Source organism: Haematobia irritans, chromosome 3 (assembly GCF_050003625.1).
Source record: "Haematobia irritans isolate KBUSLIRL chromosome 3, ASM5000362v1, whole genome shotgun sequence".
NCBI classification, from domain to species: Eukaryota; Metazoa; Arthropoda; class Insecta; order Diptera; family Muscidae; genus Haematobia; species Haematobia irritans.
Genome location: NC_134399.1, coordinates 184,626,564 through 184,647,494, shown reverse-complemented (window position 1 = coordinate 184,647,494; position 20,931 = coordinate 184,626,564). Strand labels below are relative to the sequence as shown.

General features: G+C 34.4%; 1 protein-coding gene across 1 annotated transcript; it reads right to left on the bottom strand.

Annotated features, from left to right (window-relative positions):
• Positions 1–1,879: 1,879 nt before the first annotated feature.
• Positions 1,880–16,488, bottom strand: LOC142231327 (uncharacterized). Its single transcript, XM_075301940.1, has 6 exons — positions 16,121–16,488; positions 15,517–16,054; positions 5,709–5,895; positions 4,999–5,648; positions 2,657–2,949; positions 1,880–2,048 (listed from the first exon to the last, which is right to left on the bottom strand). The coding sequence occupies exons 1-6, from the start codon at positions 16,486–16,488 to the stop codon at positions 1,880–1,882; spliced, it is 2,205 nt and encodes a 734-aa protein (XP_075158055.1).
• Between the last annotated feature and the right edge of the window lie 4,443 nt (positions 16,489–20,931).

Below are 20,931 nucleotides of genomic sequence, written 5' to 3'. Positions count from 1 at the left end.
TCTGCTCTAATTTTGCACCACTTCTGGATCCAAAAAGAACATTTTCAGTACTTTTTGGCGACGATTTTTTTGTTGGTTATTTCTGGAAATTTACTAATGTTATTAAATTTCGCACGGAAATTCATTGCTCGTTGATATGACTGTCAACGACACCTACCAAATCAAAATATGAAAAGAGATCTGAATTAGGGGCCGGCTACTTTTGGTTTATTGGTGTATCTTTTCATACTGCGTTGATTCTTCGAAAGCTTTTTTTCTGAAATGTCAACAACAACAAATGTCAGTGAGAACTAAATCTAGAAATTAGTAAGATAGTCGAATACTTGGTTAGAGCACCTGAAGCAATGTAACTTATAGCGATTTCGATTGGGAAAAAAAGGTGCAACATTCTCGAAATTGATAGCAAAATATGAAGGACACTGTAATGGATTTTGGATCATGTATCTCTCACAATATTAGGAATTAACAATAACTTTGGAATGACGCTATCATTTGGTCGAAAATGCAATGAGGAAAAAAGTAGGGTAACACCAAGGCAACATATTTTTGGCGAATCGAAAACGCCATTAGGCACAGGGACTGGTAAATTGTGGTCAACAGTGAGAGCCTTCTCGAACCCCGCTACAAGGGATGATGGGATTTCAGTCACCTTTGGCGACGTGACTGTGACTGATCCGAAGAGATGCGCCAAATACTTCAACCGACTGTTTGTCGAGCATCCCGAGAGTGATAGAGCGAAAAGGAGAGCCACTCGTCGCATACGTCGTGGAGAATTTTCCAGCTGCCCACCATCAACATGGATTCCATAAGGTACACAGTACGACGACGGCCTTACATGTCATTCCGACACATATCGATAGGGGACTTAACCAGCCCAAGCCGTGTCATAGGACGGTCCTCGTGGCGCTTGACCTATCGAAAGCGTTCGATACGGTCAATCATGCCACATTATATAATTCAGAACGCACAGCGTTGGGTTCTGAATTATATGTGTGGACGCCAGTTGTACGTGGAATTCAGGGACAAGAAGTCAAAACCCCGTAGAGTTAAATAGGGAGTTCCCCAGGGCGGGATGATATGTCCGGCACTGTTTAACCTCTACCTGTCCTCGATTCCACTCCCTCCTGACGGCGTCGAGATTGTGTCTCATGCAGACGATTCCACAATCATGGCATCCGGGCCCATTGTTGATGACATTTGCGATCGATTAAATGTCTACCTCGCTGATCTTACCAGTTATTTCACTGCAATAAATTTGAGGATATTTCCACCAAATCCTCAGCCACACTATTCACTACATGGACGGCGGAAATACGCATGCAGTTGATAGCGAAACAATTCCGACAACAAATTACCCCAAGATTCTCGGGGTCACATTCGACAGCCTTTATAAGTCGTCCGCCCATGCCACTACAATTTGTGATAAGCTCCGCGGTTATAACATTAACTTTCGAACCAAAGAACTGAAAGTCTCTGTGGAGGGACGCTTCAGAATTGGAATTGTAGTTACGAAGGTCTGAGTGTGGGTACTGTAAGTATGAAGAAGTAAGTGGTCTTGAAAGTCTCAGTGTGTCCAAAAGTCACAGCCCGAAACTGTTTGTCCGTTACAGGTTTCAGCGAGGGAAATGAAAGTACTGAGGTCTTAATGGAGGACTGTAAGTCCGATAGTTTCGGTGGAGGGCTCAGTGGAAGATCCGAAAGCTTGAATATATCTCTTTAGTCTCCAAATCAATGAAATTGTACTGCAAACTACTTTTTTAGTTGCTCAATTTTTGAACTTTATGTCTAAAAGTCTCACCGTGGAAACTCTATGTCCGAAGGTGTTAGCGTGCGAAATGAAAGTACTGAGTCATAATGGAGGACTGTAGGTGCGAAAGTTTTAGTGGAGATCTCTGTGGAGGATCTGTAAACTTGAATCTATCTCTTTGGGGCATGTAGGCCTGCACAAAGCAGTGGTAAAACTGTGACCGCAAATATCGCAGTGGTGAAATTGTTGTCCTGAATTTGCCAATGGTGTAACCGTAGTCCCAGAGGTCTGATTGGGGGAACTGTAACCGCAAATGATATAGTAGTAACTGTAGGACCGACGGTCTCAGATGGTTACCTGCAAGAGATCTCTGTGGAGGATCTATAAACTTGAATCTATCTCTTTGGGGCATGTAGGCCTCCACGAAGCAGTAGTAAAACTGTGACCGCAAATATGGCAGTGGTGGAATTGTTGTCCTGAATTTGCCAGTGGTGTAACCGTAGGCTCAAATGTCTGATTGGGGGGACTGTAACCGCGAATGTTATAGTAGTAACTGTAAGGCCGACGGTCTCAGATGATTATCTGCAAGTCCGAACGTCTCAGGGGTGGGCTAGGTGTTGCAAATATACCAGGTGCGGAATTTTAGGACCCAACGACTTAATAATGGAGCTGTGGGCAGAAAGGTCTCAGTGGTGACATTGTGACAGCAAAGCTCTCAGTGATGGAACTGTTGTTCAGGATGTCCATTGTACATGTCCAATAACGGGGAACTGTAGCCTCCAATGTCTTAGTGGTGGAAATTTAGAGCCGACGGTCTGAGTGGTGAATCTGCAAGTCCACAGGTCCGAATCTGTTATTGCAAAGTTAGCAGTTGACGAAATACAGTCCAGAAAGTCTTAGTAATGGTACTGTGGCCGCAAAGCTCTCAGTGGACAAACTGTGACTGCAAAGGTCCCATTGGTGGAACTGTTGATCTGTGGATCTGCACGTCCGTGGGCCTGTTTTCGTGAAGCTACCATATAAGGAATTGTAGGTCCCGAAGGTCTATGCGGTGAACTTGTATGTTGACACTGTACGCCCGGAGGTCCCGACCTGAAGGTCTCATTGGTGGAAACTGTAGTTCCAAAAGTCTCAGTCGGAGGACTGAGGGGCGAAGAACTGATTGTGGGATCTGTAGATACTGTAGATGTCAGTGGTGTAATCTGGAAAGTATCCGAGGTAGAACTTTAGACCCAAAGGTCTCACTTGTTGATCTGCAGGCGCATAGGACTAATTAATGCACCTCATGTTTTTATTGGTCAAACTGTTGTTCTGAAAGTTTTTGTGGTGGATGCTTAGACCCGATGACCTAGGTAAGAGAATTGTAGTTTCGGAGTGGGTTGGGAGTAATCGCGAAGCTTCTAATTAGGAAACTAGTACCTAATGGCATAGTGGGGGCCAGCAGGATCAAAGATATAGATATGAGTGCGGGGTCTATAGACACTATGTTCTCATGTCTAACACCATGTTCTCAACAAGGATGAACTGTAATCCTGAGAGTCTTATTGGTAGAACATTGGGACCGAAGGTTTCAGTGATGGAACCATAGGTAAGTAGAACTAAATGATTGATATTTGGTCCCGAATTTATTAATGGTGCATCCGGGGGTCTAAAGATCTAGTTTAGGGAACTGTAGTCCCGAATGTTTCAGTGGTGGTAGAAAGTTTCAAGGTTGGAACTGTAAATGCAAAGGTCTTAGTGGTGGAAATGTGTGCCCAAGTGTGTCAGTAGTGCATCTTAAGTCGGAAGGTATCAGAGGTGGGACTGTGGTCGCAAAGCTACCAGTTAAGGAAGGTCTCAGTCGAAAGACTGTTGTGGCTAAGCTCACTGTTGGGCCGTTGTAGTACCGAAGGCTTCTGTGGAGGAATTGAGTGCGAGAAGTTCTTAGTAGACTCGTCATTGATCTTAACATAGAATCGGACAGCACTCAGTGATAAGAGAGAATTTCACCACTGTGGTATTACAATGGACTGAATAGTATAAGTGATCCTCAAATATCGGGCTGCCACTATACCTAACCTAGTAGACTCGATGGTTTTAGTATTAGGGCTGCAGGCCCGAAGATCTGTTTATGGGATGTGTAGACACTATGGTTTCAGTGGAGGAACTGTAATCCTGAAAGTCTCATTGGCTCAACTTTATACTAGGAGGACTCAGTTGTGGAACTGTAGCCGCGTAGGGTTAAGTGATGGTTTATTTTAACGGTGGAACTCATATCAAATCAAATTATAGTTCCAGAAGTCTCAGTTAGTGGGATGTCGCGTTTCCAGTATTGGGAATTTTTCCCCAAATTGGGGATTTTCGTAGATGGGGACGAACATTTTGAGTTGGGGACGTAAGGATTTGGTGGGGAATTTCCATTAATTTTGGGATTTTTGTGGGGATTTTTTTGAAATCCGTCCAGTATAATAAATCAGGTTTGCAATAATGATTTTCATGCAGCAGGCTGGTATGGTAATAAATTTTATATATATTTTATTCAATTTTTAAATTATTACCGATATTCTACCGCATAGCCTATTTCATTATTATTTTCATAAAAACTAGTCAAAAATTTATTGAGAATTGTGAGGAATTTTGATTTAAATTGGCGATTTTTTGGGATGAAAACATCCTAATTTGGGGAGAAGAGCCAGAAAAATACTGGCAACACTGGTGGGATGTTATCGCGCAGTTTCCAATTGGGGAACTATAGTCCTGAAAGTCTTAGTGGTGGGTGAAATGTATTTCCGGATGCTCAGCACTGTTATCACGAAGCTCCCAATTAGGGACCTGTAGTCCCAAATGTTAGAATGTGGTGAAGCTATTGCCTCGAAGTCATTAGTTGAGAAATACTAGACCCGTAGGTTTCAATGGTCGTATTGTAGTCTCGCAAATCTCAGTGGTGGTAAAAGGACTCAACGGTGAAAAGTTAGTCGCGAGGGCTCCAGTTGTACAACTCTCGCGGTTTTTATTTATTTAAACATAAGCTGTATTTGCGTTCATATTCGCCAATAAAAAAATCGATTGCAATAACAGAGTTAAAAATTTTACCCATACACATTTATTGAACACACATTTACTACAAAAATTAAAAATGATTTGTTTTAATAATTAAAAAAATCAACGAAAACTTTTATATATTTAAAAGACTCGCCAACAACTTCTAGAAATAAAAAGCAGAGGCAGATTGTCAAGAGCGCACCATAAATGTAAAACAGACCCATGAGTACTTCCAATGAAAGTTTTGTAGGTTCAGCAGGTCTTCCATGCATGCTACGTGCTGAAGTAAAACCAACCAAAGATGTGTAACTTGTCATGAGACCTGCTTCTGTTGTTCCCAAAATCAAAAATGATGTTTTCAATTTCAGATAACTATGCTTAGGCATGTAGAAAATCAATGGTGTTGATATCACAGGTTGAGGCAGAACCTTAACCCTTTGCCTTGGATTCTTGTGATTATAATACTTTACATATAGATCCGATAGACATACAGCCATTCTTTTCTTATTATTGGGATCTGCAACTCTTTCCAATAGACTGTTAATATTTAGCACAGAACCGATTGGTTTGATTCTTGCCCTAGGTTCTATGTGGTGAATGACATCCGCTATTGAAGTAAATGTATAAATGGTATAGTTGTCATCTACAACATCCTGTATGGTCTCAGCATCATTGTGGGAACTTCCATCGTGGAGAATTCTAAAGAGTTCGCCCGAGTATACCGATCTCATCACAAAAGTGTACATCATCCATAGAGCCAAGAGATAGCGAGCGAAGTTGCCATGTTGTATTCTATAGTTAATAGATATGCCAAATAAAGTGGATAAAAGATTTGTAAGAGGTGTTTGACTGGATTCACCCAACACTAATTTAAATAGACCTATTTTCCCAAAGAATCGTACGATGTAAATAAATATCACCGCGATGAATAAAGTACAACCGAAACATGTCCAAAGGACACGGTGAAATGGTTTTGTTAGACGTTCGAAGGGTGTCAATTTTCTACCCGGTGGAATGGCAATCACATATTTAATTGTAAGATAACTATCACTGGCCAACATTATGGCGGCTCGTTGGGTATTGTAGATATACGAAAGGACCGTAATGTTGCCTTCTTGATTTACAATCTGAAAAATACAAAAAATTTAATTTCAAGTTGATATACTTTGTAATGGAAAGAACCTATAACACAGAGAAATTGTTAGACCATAGTGTGTGTATGTGTGTGTCAGTCAGGGTTGGCCTGTCACAAACTGTGACTTTTGCGACATACATTTGCGACGGTATAATACGTATGTCGCAAAAGTCGTAAACCTACTGTAGAAAACCAAATTTTGTATAGAAGAAATTCTGAAAATTTTTTTAATTTAGTTTGACAGCATTCGCTGTGAGTTTCTGCAGAAATTTGTGAAAGTTTTCCCATGGTCAAGCCTATTTTCTTAGGTGGTATCGAAATTCCCGTTGGTGAGTGTGCAAAATACCTTGGGGTTATATTGGACAGGAGACTGAACTTAAAGCAAAGAAAGGACGAGAAAATCCACGGTTACCATGTACTAGAGGTGTGCGCGTGAGGGATTTTTCACGCACACTCACGCACGCTCACAAATTCAAAATGTCATTCACGCACGATCACGCACGCCTGTTTTAGAATTGCTCACACTCACGCACGCTCACGAATGAATTCGTAACATTCACGCACGATCACGCATGCCCGTTTTTGAATTGCTCACACTCACGCACGCTCACGAATGAATTCGTAACATTCACGCACGATCACGCACGCCCGTTTTTGAATTGCTCACACTCACGAACGCTCACGAATGAATTCGTAACATTCACGCACGATCACGCACGCCCGTTTTTGGATTGCTCACACTCACGCACGCTCACGAATGAATTCGTAACATTCACGCACGAAGGTTTTTATTGATTCACGCTCACTCACGTTCACGAACCAAAATCCTGCAAAGATAAACACTCACGATTGCAGAATAGTGACTACCGCACGCCCACGACGGGATATATCAACTCACGCACGTTCACGAACAACAAACTTATTCACGCACACTCACGATTCGAAAAAAAAACTACTCACGCACGTTCACGAACAATGAAACGTACATCCACACACTCACGATTCATAAAAAACTATTCACGCACGCTCACGATGTAAAATGCAACTCACGAAGGTTCACGATTTAGCGATGTCCGTCTGTCTGTTCGATTTAGCGATGTTCGTCTGTCTGTCTGGCTGTCTGTCTGTCTGTCTGTCTGTCTGTCCGTCTGTCTGTCTGTTCATGTATTTTTGTGCGCAAAGTACAGGTCGCAGTTTAAGTCCGATCGTCCTCAAATTTGGCATAGGGTCGTTTTTTGGGACAAAGACAATCGCTATTGATTTTGGAAAAAAATCGGTTCAGATTTAGATATAGCTGCCATATATATTTATCCCCGATCTGGTCATAATTGGCGTATTTATCAACCGATGTTCTTCAAATTCAGTACATCCGAATATTTTATGAGTCTCGAAAAACTTGCAAAATATCAGCTAAATCGGTTCAGATTTAGATATAGCTCCCATATATATCTTTCGTCCGATTTAGACTCATATGAACAAAGAGGCCAAAGGTTACTACCGATTTTCGTGAAATTTTGCATAAAGAGTAGAATTGACATTCTACCAATGCTTGGTAAATGTGATTGAAATCGGTTCAGATTTTGATATAGCTCCCATATATATCTTTCGTCCGATTTGCACTTATATGCCCTCAAAAGCCAGAGTTTTGCCGTGATTTAGTTCAAATTTTGCACAGGGAGTACGTTTAATAGTATCGATAAGTGTACCAAATTTGGTTGAAATCGGTTCAAATTTAGATATAGCTCCCATATATATCTTTCGCCCGATTTATACTCAAATGACTACGGGGGCCAAAGTTAAACACCCATTTACGTGAAATTTTGCAGAGATAACTGAATTATTATTCTAACTATGCATGTCAAATTTAGTCGAAATCGGTTCAGATTATATATAGCTCCCATTATATGTACACCAGAGTTGGGGAAATATGGTAGACTGTTTCATATTTTAGACCTATTTTCAATGAGATTTTCCTCTAATTGACTGGATAGTTTCCTCAGAGAATATATTTAATATGATATTTAAGAGTGTCAAGTTTGATCTAATTTGGTTCAGATTTAGATAAAGCCTCCATATATTCGTTTTTCCGGTTTATACAAATATGGCAAAAATTCCCACACTTGACACAAAATTCTGTGATGATTTCCCCATATCTTAGTCATATCCTAAACACTGTAATGCCAGAATTTCCACAGAACGTTTGAGTTTTAAATAAGGCTCCAAGTCGCCCAACTTGACCAAATAATATATCATAACCCATACTTGACTATATATCTTGGCGAGATCAAACCAATATCCCTGTAAAGTCGCCACTGCTAAGTATAAAAAATTGTAAATATTACTAAAATTGCCCTATATCTCGAATACATATGTATCACCTGATCAATCATAAATGCTCTTTTGTATAATTGCATTAAAATTTCTCTCGCTTCATATTTCTCATATTTTTTTACTATGTTAACATTGTGTTTCATCCCAGGGCGTTAGCCGATTTAAATTGTAATTCTAGAGTTTTTGTAAAAGTACAAAAAATTGTCTCCATTAAAAGTATTTGTATCTGGAAATGCAAACCTTTATATAGCTCCCAGCAAATTTGAAGTGGTTGAGAGTCTACATAGTGGTGAAGGGTATAATATAGTCGGCTCCGCCCGACTTTAGACTTTACTTACTGTTCATACATAATTTTTATCGTGAGCAAGACGTTTTTGTAAATATAATTTTTGTCGTGAGCGTAAATAGGCTCGTGAACATGTCATTTCTCGTGAGGGTGAATTATTTCGTGAATGTGAATTTTTTCGTGAACGTGAATTTCATCGTGAGCGTGAATTTTTCGTGAATGTGAGTTTCTTCGTGAGCGTGAATTTTCTCGTGAGCGTGAATTTTTCGTGAACGTGAATTTTTTCGTGAACGTGAATGTCATCGTGAGTGAGAAGTTTTCGTGAATGTGAATTTCTTCGTGAACGTGAATTTCTTCGTGAGCGTGAATTTTGTCGTGAGCGTGAATTTTTCGTGAATGTGAATTTTTTCGTGAACGTGAATTTTGTCGTGATCGTGATTTTGAAAAAAATTTACTCACGCACATTCACGAACAGAATTTGATGTTCACGCACGATCACGCACGACACATTTTTGTTCAGTCCCATTCACGCACATTCACGTGATTTGGTCAAAATTTCATTCACGAATCACGTGACTCACGCGTGAATCACGCGTGTCACGAAAATTTCGTGTCACGCGCACACCTCTACCCTGTACTCGTGCAAAAGGCAATAGGAAAAATGTGGGGACAAAAAAACCGAAAATTGTGAACTTTCCTAAGAATTGCAACTTCTTCGCACATACCATCGTCTTGAATATCATCGAATTCGCTGCCTAGCTGACGCGACTAAAGTATTTTGAGTTTGCGACTTTTGTTACTTTTTCTACATTTACGACGCGTCTGTGACGTTTACAACTTTGCGACAGTCGCAAACCTAAAAATGTTTGATACAGACCATCTCTGGTGTCAGTTTAAAAGATGTGTTTGGACAGCTTCACTTGTCGAAGAAAATATTCCCTACGGGAAATAGATCAAACGCAAGACCGGTACATGACCAGTCCCAGGTATAAATGGCCCAGTCCTAGTTCTGGTCAAAACGTATGTAAAGGAACGATAATTTATCATGAGTTTTTCATTGACGGGGTAAGTATACACTTTAGGATACGACATGGAATCATTCCAAAGGATACGTACACCACTATATGTCTTCATCAACCAGTCTGGGAAAAGCTTCCGTTTCATTTTGAGCACCAGTCAAGAAAAAATTTTGGAATATGTTGACTATTTTTATAATTATATTCCACTAAAAGTTTTCCTCCCACAAGATTTCAATATCAAGAGATGATATGAAAATGCAATAAGTTATATGAAAATTGCGACGAACTGGGTGCTATACAAAACCATTGATCAATATAACTCAAAGTTGGTACATGTTTTGGCGATTAACATACACGGGTGCCACTTGTGCGAAAAATAATCTACCAAAATTTTAAGAAAATCTACCAAATATAAACAATCTAATTTTGAAGTTTTTGATCAATTTTTTGTGGTTATTATGAAAAAAAAAACGTATTTTTCGAAAGAACTGATTTTCTTTTTAGAAGTTCATTTCAGTATTTGAAATTTTCCTTTGAAAATTGTTAAATGTGTAAACGATAGGTAGAAAGGGAGAACTTATCCACAATGGGCTTTGACTTATTTCTAAAGATTATTTCTATAGAAAATTTTGCCAAAATTTTATTTCTTATATTTCATGTTAGCCTGATAACGAAACAGGCAATTGACGTCCAAATGCATTAAATCTAATTATACAATTATTTTTCGAGCTTTATGGACAGATATAGATTAAGGAACCTGGTTATTAGAGCCATTGAAAAGAAAACGCCAGGCGTGTATAGATTTGTATCTGGCGTTTTCTTTTCAATGGCTCTAATAACCAGGTTCCTTAATCTATATCTGTCCATAAAGCTCGAAAAATAATTGTAGAATTAGATAAAATTTTATTTCTATAGCAAATTTTTTCAAATTTTTTTTCTATCAACAATTTTGTAAAATTTTTTTTCTATAGAAAATTTTGTCAAAATTTTATTTCTATAGAAAATTTTGTTAAAATTATATTGCTATAGAAAATTTTGTTAAAATTTAATTGCTATAGAAAGTTGTTTAAATATATTATTAATATAGAAAATTTTACAAAATTTTATTTCCATAGAAAATTTTGTCAAAATTTTATGTCTATAGAAAATTTTGTTAAAATTTTATTTCTATAAAAATTTTTGTCAAAATTTTACTTCTATAGAAAATTTTATCAAAATTTTATTTCTATAGAAAATTGTGTCAACATTTTATTTCTATAGAAAATTTTGTCAATATTTTATTTCCATAGAAAATTGTGTCAAAATTTTATTTCCATAGAAAATTGTGTCAAAATTTTATTTCTATAGAAAATCTAGTCAAAATTTTATTTTTATAGAAAATGTTGTCCAATTGTTTGTTTCTATTGAAACTTTTCTATAGAAAATTTTGCCAAAATTGTATTTTTATAGCAAATTTTGTGAAAATTTTATTTCTATAGAAAATTTTGTCAAAATTTTATTTCTATAGAAAATTTTGTCAAAATTTTATTTCTATAGAAAATTTTTTCAATATTTTATTAATATAGAAAATTTTACAAAATTTTAAAGAACAAACCCAACAATAACAAAACAAAACAAATGGAAAAAGAAGAGGAGGCACGCTCAAAATAAACCCAGCCATGTGAATTCAAAGCGATGATTTGACAGTGGTATAGGAAAAGAGATATGTTTGTTTCGAATTTATTTCGGCATAAGCCGGCTATCAATGTAAAACCTTTTTTCGGAGGGTTCAAGTGTGGTTTTTGTTGGGTTTAATAAACTGCCTGAATTTATTCTGATAATTGGTTGATAGTTTTGCTGCAAGTAGAGGATGCTGATGAGGAATGTGGTAATTCCGAAACGTGCGTCCATCCAACCATCTTGCAGTCTATAGGGCTTTGCCCAAATAAATTTGACAAACATTCTTTTCCTCTGTTGGTTAAGCTACACTGGTAGTTTAGTCAATGTATGGTTTTAAGCTGAAATAAAAGACAACAACAAAATTTTATTTCCATAGAAAATTTTGTCAAAATTTTTATTTCTATAGAAAATTTTTTTAAAATTTTATTTCTATAAAAAATTTTGTCAAAATTTTACTTCTATAGAAAATTTTATCAAAATTTTATCAAAATTTTATTTCCATAGACAATTGAGTCAAAATTGTATTTCTATAGAAAATTTTGTCTATATTTTATTTATATAGAACATTTTGTCAAAATTTTATTTCCATAGAAAATTGTGTCAAAATTTTATTTCCTTAGAAAATTTTGCCAAAATTTTATTTCTATAGAAAATCTAGTCAAAATTTTATTTTTATAGAGAACTTTGTAAAATTTTTTTATTTCTATAAATTAACGTTTCTTCAAGCTCGAGGTCTTGTTTTTAAATATTTTATTTATTGTTCCCAATACAAAAAATATCTTTATTAAAATTTTAAAATTTTGCATTGTGGAGAATGGATACTTTACGTATGACGACAAAATATACACGCAAAGAAAAAAAACGTTTGGAAAACGTGTACCGAAAACGTTTTTCTTTTGTTAGAGTTTTTTGAATTGCTTCGAAAATTTTAAACTTTTATCACCAAAAAAATTCGTTTGTTACAAAGTTTTTATTTTTTCAATAAAAAAAGTTATTTTTGAAACAACAACAGAGTCCATTTCGTTTATATCAAACACTGTTCTTTTCTGACTTTTGGTCTTTAATAAAACACATTTTACAGTTCAAAATTTAATATAGTACAATGTAATGTTGAACATTTTTTTCGGAATCTTCCGAACATATGTAGAATGTATGTAAAAAAAAAAAAAAAAAAACTTTGGCCGAAGCAGGGATCGAACCCACGACCCTTGGCATGAGAGTCAGACGTAGCAACCACTGCTCCACGGTGCCAAACTAAATGTTTGTTTCTGTTAAATAAACTTTGTTTATTCGGTTCGTGGGCGCCGCAAGCTATGTTATATAAATATAACTTATATGGATATTTATCTATTGATGACCATAACAGGTACATAGCTCAGTGGTTAGTGTGTTGGCTTACAAAGTGCATGGTCCGCGGTTCGATTCTCCGTCCAGGCGAAAGGTAAACAAATTTTAAAAATTTATAAAATCGTATAATTTCTTCTACATTGTTTGTATTACAGAAAAAGGTGTTAAGAACTAAAAATCTTCGTGGAAGTGAGAAAGATGTGAGGGAAAATGCAATTAGCCAGAAAAATTTTTTTTTGAGTTAGTCTTTATGAAATTGTTTTTACATCCTGGAAAAGAATAAACGTTTATCACAAAAAGTATATACTTTTCTTCCAAATACACTTCCTTACAGCGAAAAGCAAATGAGAAACGAACTTTGTTTGTCTAAAATTTCGTTTGGGAGGAAAGAATTATTTTTTTGCGTGTATAAACAAAAGAGAGGATTACACATGGGATCATCCGCTTCACCTATTGTAGGTCGACCAAAAATCAAATAAAAACTAATTTTTTTATTTCTATAGAAAATTGTGTCAAATTTTTTTCTACAGAAAATTTTGTCATAAATTTTTTTTTCTATAGAAAATTTTTTCATAAATTTATTTTTATAGTAAATTTTGTCAAAATTGTATATCTATTGAAAATTTTGTTAAAATTTTAGATCTATTTGAAATTTTATCAAAATTTTATTTCTATTGAAAATTTTATCAAAATTTCTGTTTCGACACAAACATGAATTTTTTAAATTTTTGCTACTTAGCAGTGGCGATTTTACAAGGATATGGGCTAGATGTCACCAGTATTCACCACCTGGGATTTGAGACAATATTCTGGTCAAATTAGGCGACATTTACATAAGTCGGAGCTTTATATAAATTTAACCACTGTGTGATATTCTACTCACAGTATGGGGGAAATCATCACTAAAATTGTATGTATTCTCGCCATATTTGTCTAGATTGAAAGATCTTATATATGGGGGCTTTATCTAAATCTGAACAGAATGGGATCAAATTTAATACTCTTGTATAGAATGCTAACTCATATCAAATCAATTGGAGCAAAATGTCATTGAAATTGGGTGGAAAATATGAAATGTTCTACCATGTCTATACAATTTATAGCAAATCGTTTTTGTATGGTTCTAATGAAGACATACTATCAATTTAATTTATTGATCATCTATTTTTAATTTTTTTTTATTTTCCTGAACCAAAAAAACATTCCTTCCTTTAACGGTAAATAAATTTTTGTTTATTGGACCCGTTTGCCTTCAACGATTATAATAAATTAAAATTTTGTTCATTTTCTACATATTTATCTCTAAGGTTTCTGTATTTGGATCGTATTTCGATTCACAAGGACACGACTCTCAGATTTTAAAATTTGTAGTCCGCTATTTAAAAATTGGAGATTTTTTATAGTAAAACTAAAATAAATAAAGCCTTTCGCAATATCATTTGATCAACATACAATTATGGCTATAGGCATCCACGCATACAGTCAAACAGTTATAATTATATAGCATAGTTTTGGGCGCCCACGAGCCGATGATAAAAAACTTCATTTAACGGAAACATACATTTAGTTGGCCATCGTGGAGCAATGGTTAGTATTCCCGTCTTGCATACAAATGGTAGTGGGTTCAATCCCCACTTCGACCGAATACTAAAAAGTTTTTTTTTTTTTCATATATTCCAAAAACGATTGGAAGATTCCGAAAAGATTTTCGACATTACATTCTACTATATTAAATTTTTACTATATGAAACTTCAAAATGAATCTTATTAACTACTTAACTTGTCGTTCTTGTGTATGGAATTACCTGTCCAACTTCTGGCCAAAATGATAGAATTTTATTTCTATAGAAAATTTTGTCAAAATTGTATTTGTATAGAAAATTTTATTTTTATAGAAAATTTTGTTAAAATTTTATTTCTATAGAAAACATTGTCAAAATTGTATGTCTATAGAAAGTCTAGTCAAAATTTTATTTTTATAACATTTTTTTTGAAACTTTTTATTTCTATAGAAAATTTTGTCAAAATTTTTTTCTATAGAAAATTTTGTCTTAATTTTATTTTATAGTAAATTTTGTCAAAATTTTATATCTATTGAAAATTTTGTCAACATTTTATATCTATTTGAAATTTTACCAAAATTTTATTTCTATTGAAAATTTTATCAAAATTTTAATTTCATTTCTTTTTTTTTAGAAAATTTTAGTATCTGTTAGTTAGAAGAAGCTGGTCAATTTAAATTTTATTTCTATAGAAAATTTTGTCAAAATTTGATTTGTATAGAAAATTTTTTTTTTATAGAAAATTTTGTTAAAATTTTATTTCTATAGAAAACATTGTCAAAATTGTATGTCTATAGAAAGTCTAGTCAAAATTTTATTTTTATAACATTTTTTTTTGAAACTTTTTATTTCTATAGAAAATTTTGTCAAAATTTTTTTCTATAGAAAATTTTGTCTTAATTTTATTTTATAGTAAATTTTGTCAAAATTTTATATCTATTGAAAATTTTGTCAACATTTTATATCTATTTGAAATTTTACCAAAATTTTATTTCTATTGAAAATTTTATCAAAATTTTAATTTCATTTCTTTTTTTTTAGAAAATTTTAGTATCTGTTAGTTAGAAGAAGCTGGTCAATTTAAATGGGTTCTATATCATACCTGGACCGATGCAGCACTTTTTTTCGACTTTAGATACATAAGACGAACCTGTGCTGGGTTCTATATAGTGGCAACCCATTATTTTAGAATCACTTAGACTATTAAGTCCATTGTGATACCGCAAATGCTGATTTGGTTTTATGATTGAAACAATTTGAAACAAAAGATTAATTGAATCAATTATGATTTTTATTACCCCCTCAATTATATTTTAATTGAGGGGGTCAGTTTCAATTAAAGATTTCAATTAAAAAATTCTTGTTTGTTGTTGTTAATAGTTTCTCTCATTACTAATAATGATACTTACCATTTTCAATGCTCCCGTTGCAGTTCCATTGCGGTAAACATCTCCCACATCCCTTTTGCGGGCTCTCTTTACTTTTATGGTAAAATTCATTTTTTCCGCAATTAAGTTAATTAGTGAACCCTCAATACCACTCAATGATAATTTACGAGTTTCCACATCACGTTTCACAAATACATAGGGATGATAATTCCAGGTTATTATAGTCATAGGACAGCGATGCATATTGTCCACCTTACTGTAAAAGACCGTCTTAATTTTACTGAAATTTCGATTATTTTCAATGCCACTAAATGACATATATAGTTCTGGGTCCGATGAGTGACATTTATTAGCTCGAAATGGAAAGTACGTATAAATGTAGGCATGTTTTCCGATCATTAGAAGAATATTGACATTGGTCACATACAAATGGAAAAGTCTGCGGAATATATTTTGACTTATGGGCCTAAAATCACTATGTTGGCCAGTATAGACCAATAAGAAAAAGCCATTGCGTTGATAGGGTCTTCGATCATCTAAAAGATTTTTTTCAAAGTTTCTAAAAAATCAAACTTTCAAAAATATCATCAAATTCTGGCATGCAACAATTTATATGGTATCTTACATGTAAGCCACCAGACTATCTATGAACCATATGGATTTTTGTCGACTGGTGTAGTATTTAAAATATCTCTTTTGCCTTTCTTCTTCGCTCATAAAGTCTTCTATATTATCAAATCCATATGTTTCACCTTCAACCATATAGTTGATCATTGGATGAGGAGAATTCATGGTCCTTCGTAAGATTTCATCGATTAACTCGTGTTGTATCCAACGATTGGCCAGACTAGTGGAAAAATGGCCAATAGTTATGGGTGACACCGTATAAACGGCAAAGTCATTTTTCACTATCCATACAGTGGCCAAAATCAATGGTAAATTTAATCTTGTCCCATTGGTATCGGCTATTAAAGAGTCGACTAATTTACCCATGAAATTTGTTTTGGTGATGACCGTAGTTAGAGTTTGATGTCGAGTCGTGGTTAATGACAGTTAAAATTACTAAGCGCAAACAGCCCTCGCTTGCATATCGTTCGTCCGTTTCGATGATTGAATGCAATTTTTAGGACTAAGCCATAATTTTAGTAATGATCAGATTATCAACAATTTTGTGACATATGTATGTACATATAAAAAAAATTTAATTTTTATATTATTGTTTGGGGACACATTTATTATTAAATACTTTTCAAACTATATTACATGAATTATATTAAATGACTAAATGCATAATATACCAAAGGACAGTGGAGAGATTTGTTGTGAATGCGATTGTACTCTAAAGGAGGCATGCTTACCATTCTCCAACGCTGATATAAGAGGCCTTATTATTGCAGTGACTTAACCTCATTTTTTATACGTGCAAGTAGAGTATGGAGTGAGTTTTACGTGGCAATAACTCAGTCCAGAGTTTTCTTGAGGTCCTCTGTCAAAACACCCTTTGATCTCCGTGGCCTATGTGAATCTATAATTAGATCAATGCCGATTTAATACGGCATTATCTACAATGTCCTGGTACCCAATAAGTTTTGGCGATGAAGACCATTCATGTATACTTTATGAACCTTGAGGGGTATGTAGCCATGGATTTTGAGAATGTACATCCAACCTTTAACGCCGTTCGTATGTATGGACACGAACGGCGGTGGCCCAGTAAATGTATGTTTCTGTTTAATGAAGTTTCTTATCATCGGCTCGTGGGCGCCCAAAACTATGCTATATAAATATAACTGTTTGACTGTATGCGTTGATGACTATAGCCATAATTGTATGTTGATCAAACGATATTGCGAAAGGCTTAAGTTATTTTATTTTTTACCGTAAAAAATCTCAAATTTTTAAATAGCCGACGACAAAGTTTAAAATCTGAGAGTCGTGTCCTCCACAAAAAAAAAATTCTGATTCAATCACGAAATTAATTGATCCAATTAATTTTTAATTGAAATGTCTTCAATCACAGAAATGATAGTATCAATTAAAAAATAAATTGAAGGTCAATTAAAAAGTTAATTGATCCATTTAAAAAATTAATCGATACTATTATTTTTGTGATTAATTTTTGTTTCAATTAAAAAATTTGTTGAATTAATTAAATTTTTAATTGAATATTTTTTAAAACTCAATTAAAATTTTAATTGGAAAAGTGTTCGTGAAATTTTTTTGTGTGTCGTGAATCGAAATACGATCCATAATTGTTTATTTGAAGCCAAAAGTTCGTTGAAAGCAAACGGGTACAATAAACAAAAATTGATTTACCGTTAAAGGAACATCTCTTTCACCAGAAGAAAATTTCGTTGGTCTAAAATTTTGTTTCGGAGGAAGAATTTTTTTTTTGGTTCAGGAAAATTAAAATAGATGATCAACAAATTAAATTGATAGTATGGTCCAAACTTCTATATATAGGAAGGATTTTGCTCTTCCAAGAGGCTCCGGAGGTCAAATCTGGGGATCGGTTTATATGGGGGCTATATATAATTATGAACCGATATTGACCAATTTTTGCGTGATTATATATATATTTTGCTCCTCGAAGAGCCTCCGAAAGTCATATCTGGGGATCGATTTATATGGGGGTTATATACAATTATGGACCTTTTCGCTCTATGGCGCATAGTTTCGGGGATATGAACAAAACAAGTTTTTCATATAAAAATTTCAAGTTTTTTAAGGATTTAGATAGAATTTACGATTTTTTGGGGGGTGGTCATGAATTAAGCTCCTTTTCGCTCTAGAATGCATAATTTAGGAGATATGAGCAAAACAAGTGTTTCATATAAAAAATTCAACTTTTTCAGGATTTGGATGGAATTTTCAAGTTTTTGGTTGTGGTCATGAATTAAGCTCCTTTTCGCTCTAGGATCCATAGTTTAGGAGATATGAGCAAAATAAGTTTCTCATATTAAAATTCCAATTTTTCAGGAATTGGATGGAATTTTCGATTTTTTGGGGGTGGTCATGAATTAAGCTCCTTTTCGCTCTATTACGCATAGTTTAGGAGATATGAGCAAAACAAGTTTTTCATATAAAAAATTCATTTTTTCCAGGGTTTGGATGGAATTTTAGATTTTTTGGGGGTGGTCATGAGTTAAGCTTCTTTTAGCTCTAGTTTAGGAGATATGAGAAAAGTAAGTTTCTCACATAAAAATTTCAATTTTTTCAGAATTTGGATGGAATTTACGATTTTTTGGGGGTTGTCATAAATTAAGCTCGTTTTCGCTGTAGGACGCATAGTTTTAGGAGATATGAGCAAAACAAGTCTTTCATATAAAAAATGCAATTTTTTCAGGATTTGGATGGAAATTTCGATTTTTTGGGGGTGGTCATGAATTAAGCTCCTTTTCGCTCTAGGACGCATAGTTTAGGAGATATGAGCAACACAAGTTTTTCATATAAAAATTTAATTTTTTTTCAGGATTTGGATGGAATTTTCGATTTTTTGGGGGTGGTCATGAATTAAGCTCTTTTTCGCTGCAGGACGCATAGTTTAGGATACGATACGAGCAAAACAAGTTTTTCATATAAAAAATTCATTTTTTTCAGGATTTGGATGGAATTTACGATTTTTTGGGGGTTGTCATGAATTAAGCTCCTTTTCGCTGTAGGACACATAGTTTTAGGAGATATGAGCAAAACAAGTTTTTCATATAAAAAATTTAATTTTTTCAGGATTTCGATGGAATTTTAAATTTTTTGGGGGTGGTCATGAATTAAGCTCCTTTTCGCTCTAGGATGCATAGTTTAGGAGATATGAGCAAAGTAAGTTTCTCACATAAAAATTTAAATTTTTTCAGGATTTGGATGGAGTTTTCGATTTTTTGGGGGTTGTCATGAATTAAGCTCCTTTTCGCTGTAGGACGCACAGTTTAGGAGATATGAGCAAAACAAGTGTTTCATATAAAAAATTCAATTTTTTCAGGATTTGGATGGAGTTTTCAATTTTTTAGGGGGTTGTCATGAATTAAGCTCCTTTTCGCTCTAGGATCCATAGTTTAGGAGATATGAGCAAAATAAGTTTCTCATATTAAAATTTAAATTTTTTCAGAATTTGGATGGTATTTTCAATTTTTTTGGGGGTGGTCATGAATTAAGCTCCTTTTCGCTCTAGGTCGCATAGTTTCGGAGTGGATGAATTTTGCTCCGCGAAGAGCCTCCGGAAGTCAAATCTGGGGATCGATTTATATGGGGGTTATATATAATTATGGACTTTTTCGCTCTATGACGCATAGTTTCTGAGATATGAACAAAACAAGTTTTTGATATAAAAATTTCAATTTTTTCAGGATTTTAATGGAATTTTCGATTTTTGGGGGTGGTCATGAATTAAGCTCCTTTCCGCTCTAGGACGCATAGTTTAAGAGATATGAGCAAAGTAAGTTTCGCACATAAAAATTTCAATTTTTTCAAGATTTGGATGGAATTTACGATTTTTTGGGGGTGGTCATGAATTAAGCTACTTTTCGCTCTAGGAAGCATAATTTAGGAGATATGAGCAAAACAAGTTTTTCATATAAAAATTTAAATTTTTTCAGTATTTGGATGGAATTTTCGATTTTTTGGTTGTGGTCATGAATTAAGCTCCTTTTCGCTCTAGGATCCATAGTTTAGGAGATATGAGCAAAATAATTTTCTCATATAAAAATTTAAATTTTTTCAGGAATTGGATGGAATTTTCGATTTTTTGGTTGTGGTCGTGAATTAAGCTCCTTTTCGCTCTAGGACGCATAGTTTAAGAGATAGGAGAAAAAACAAATCTTTTATATAAAATTTAAATTTTTTTCAGAATTTGGATGTTATTTTCAATTTTTTTGGGGGTGGTCATGAATTAAGCTCCTTTTCGCTCTAGGACGCATAGTTTAGGAGATATGATCAAAACAAGTTTATCATATAAGAAATTCAATTTTTTCAGGATTTGGATTGAATTTTCAATTTTTTGGGGGGTGGTCATGAATTAAGCTCTTTTTCGCTCTAGGACGCATAGTTTAGGAGATAAGAGCAAAACAAGTTTTTCATATAAAAAATTCTTTTTTTTCAGGATTTGGATGGAATTTTCGATTTTTTGGGGGTTGTCATGAATTAAGCTCCTTTTCGCTGTAGGACGCATAGTTTTAGGAGATATGAGCAAAACAAGTTTTTCATATAAAAAATTTAATTTTTTCAGGATTTCGATGGAATTTTAAATTTTTTGGGGGTGGTCATGAATTAAGCTCCTTTTCGCTCTAGGATGCATAGTTTAGGAGATATGAGAAAAGTAAGTTTCTCACATAAAAATTTCAATTTTTTCAGGATTTGGATGGAATTTTCGATTTTTTGGGGGTGGTCGTGAATTAAGCTCATTTTCGCTGTAGGACGCATAGTTTAGGAGATATGAGCAAAACA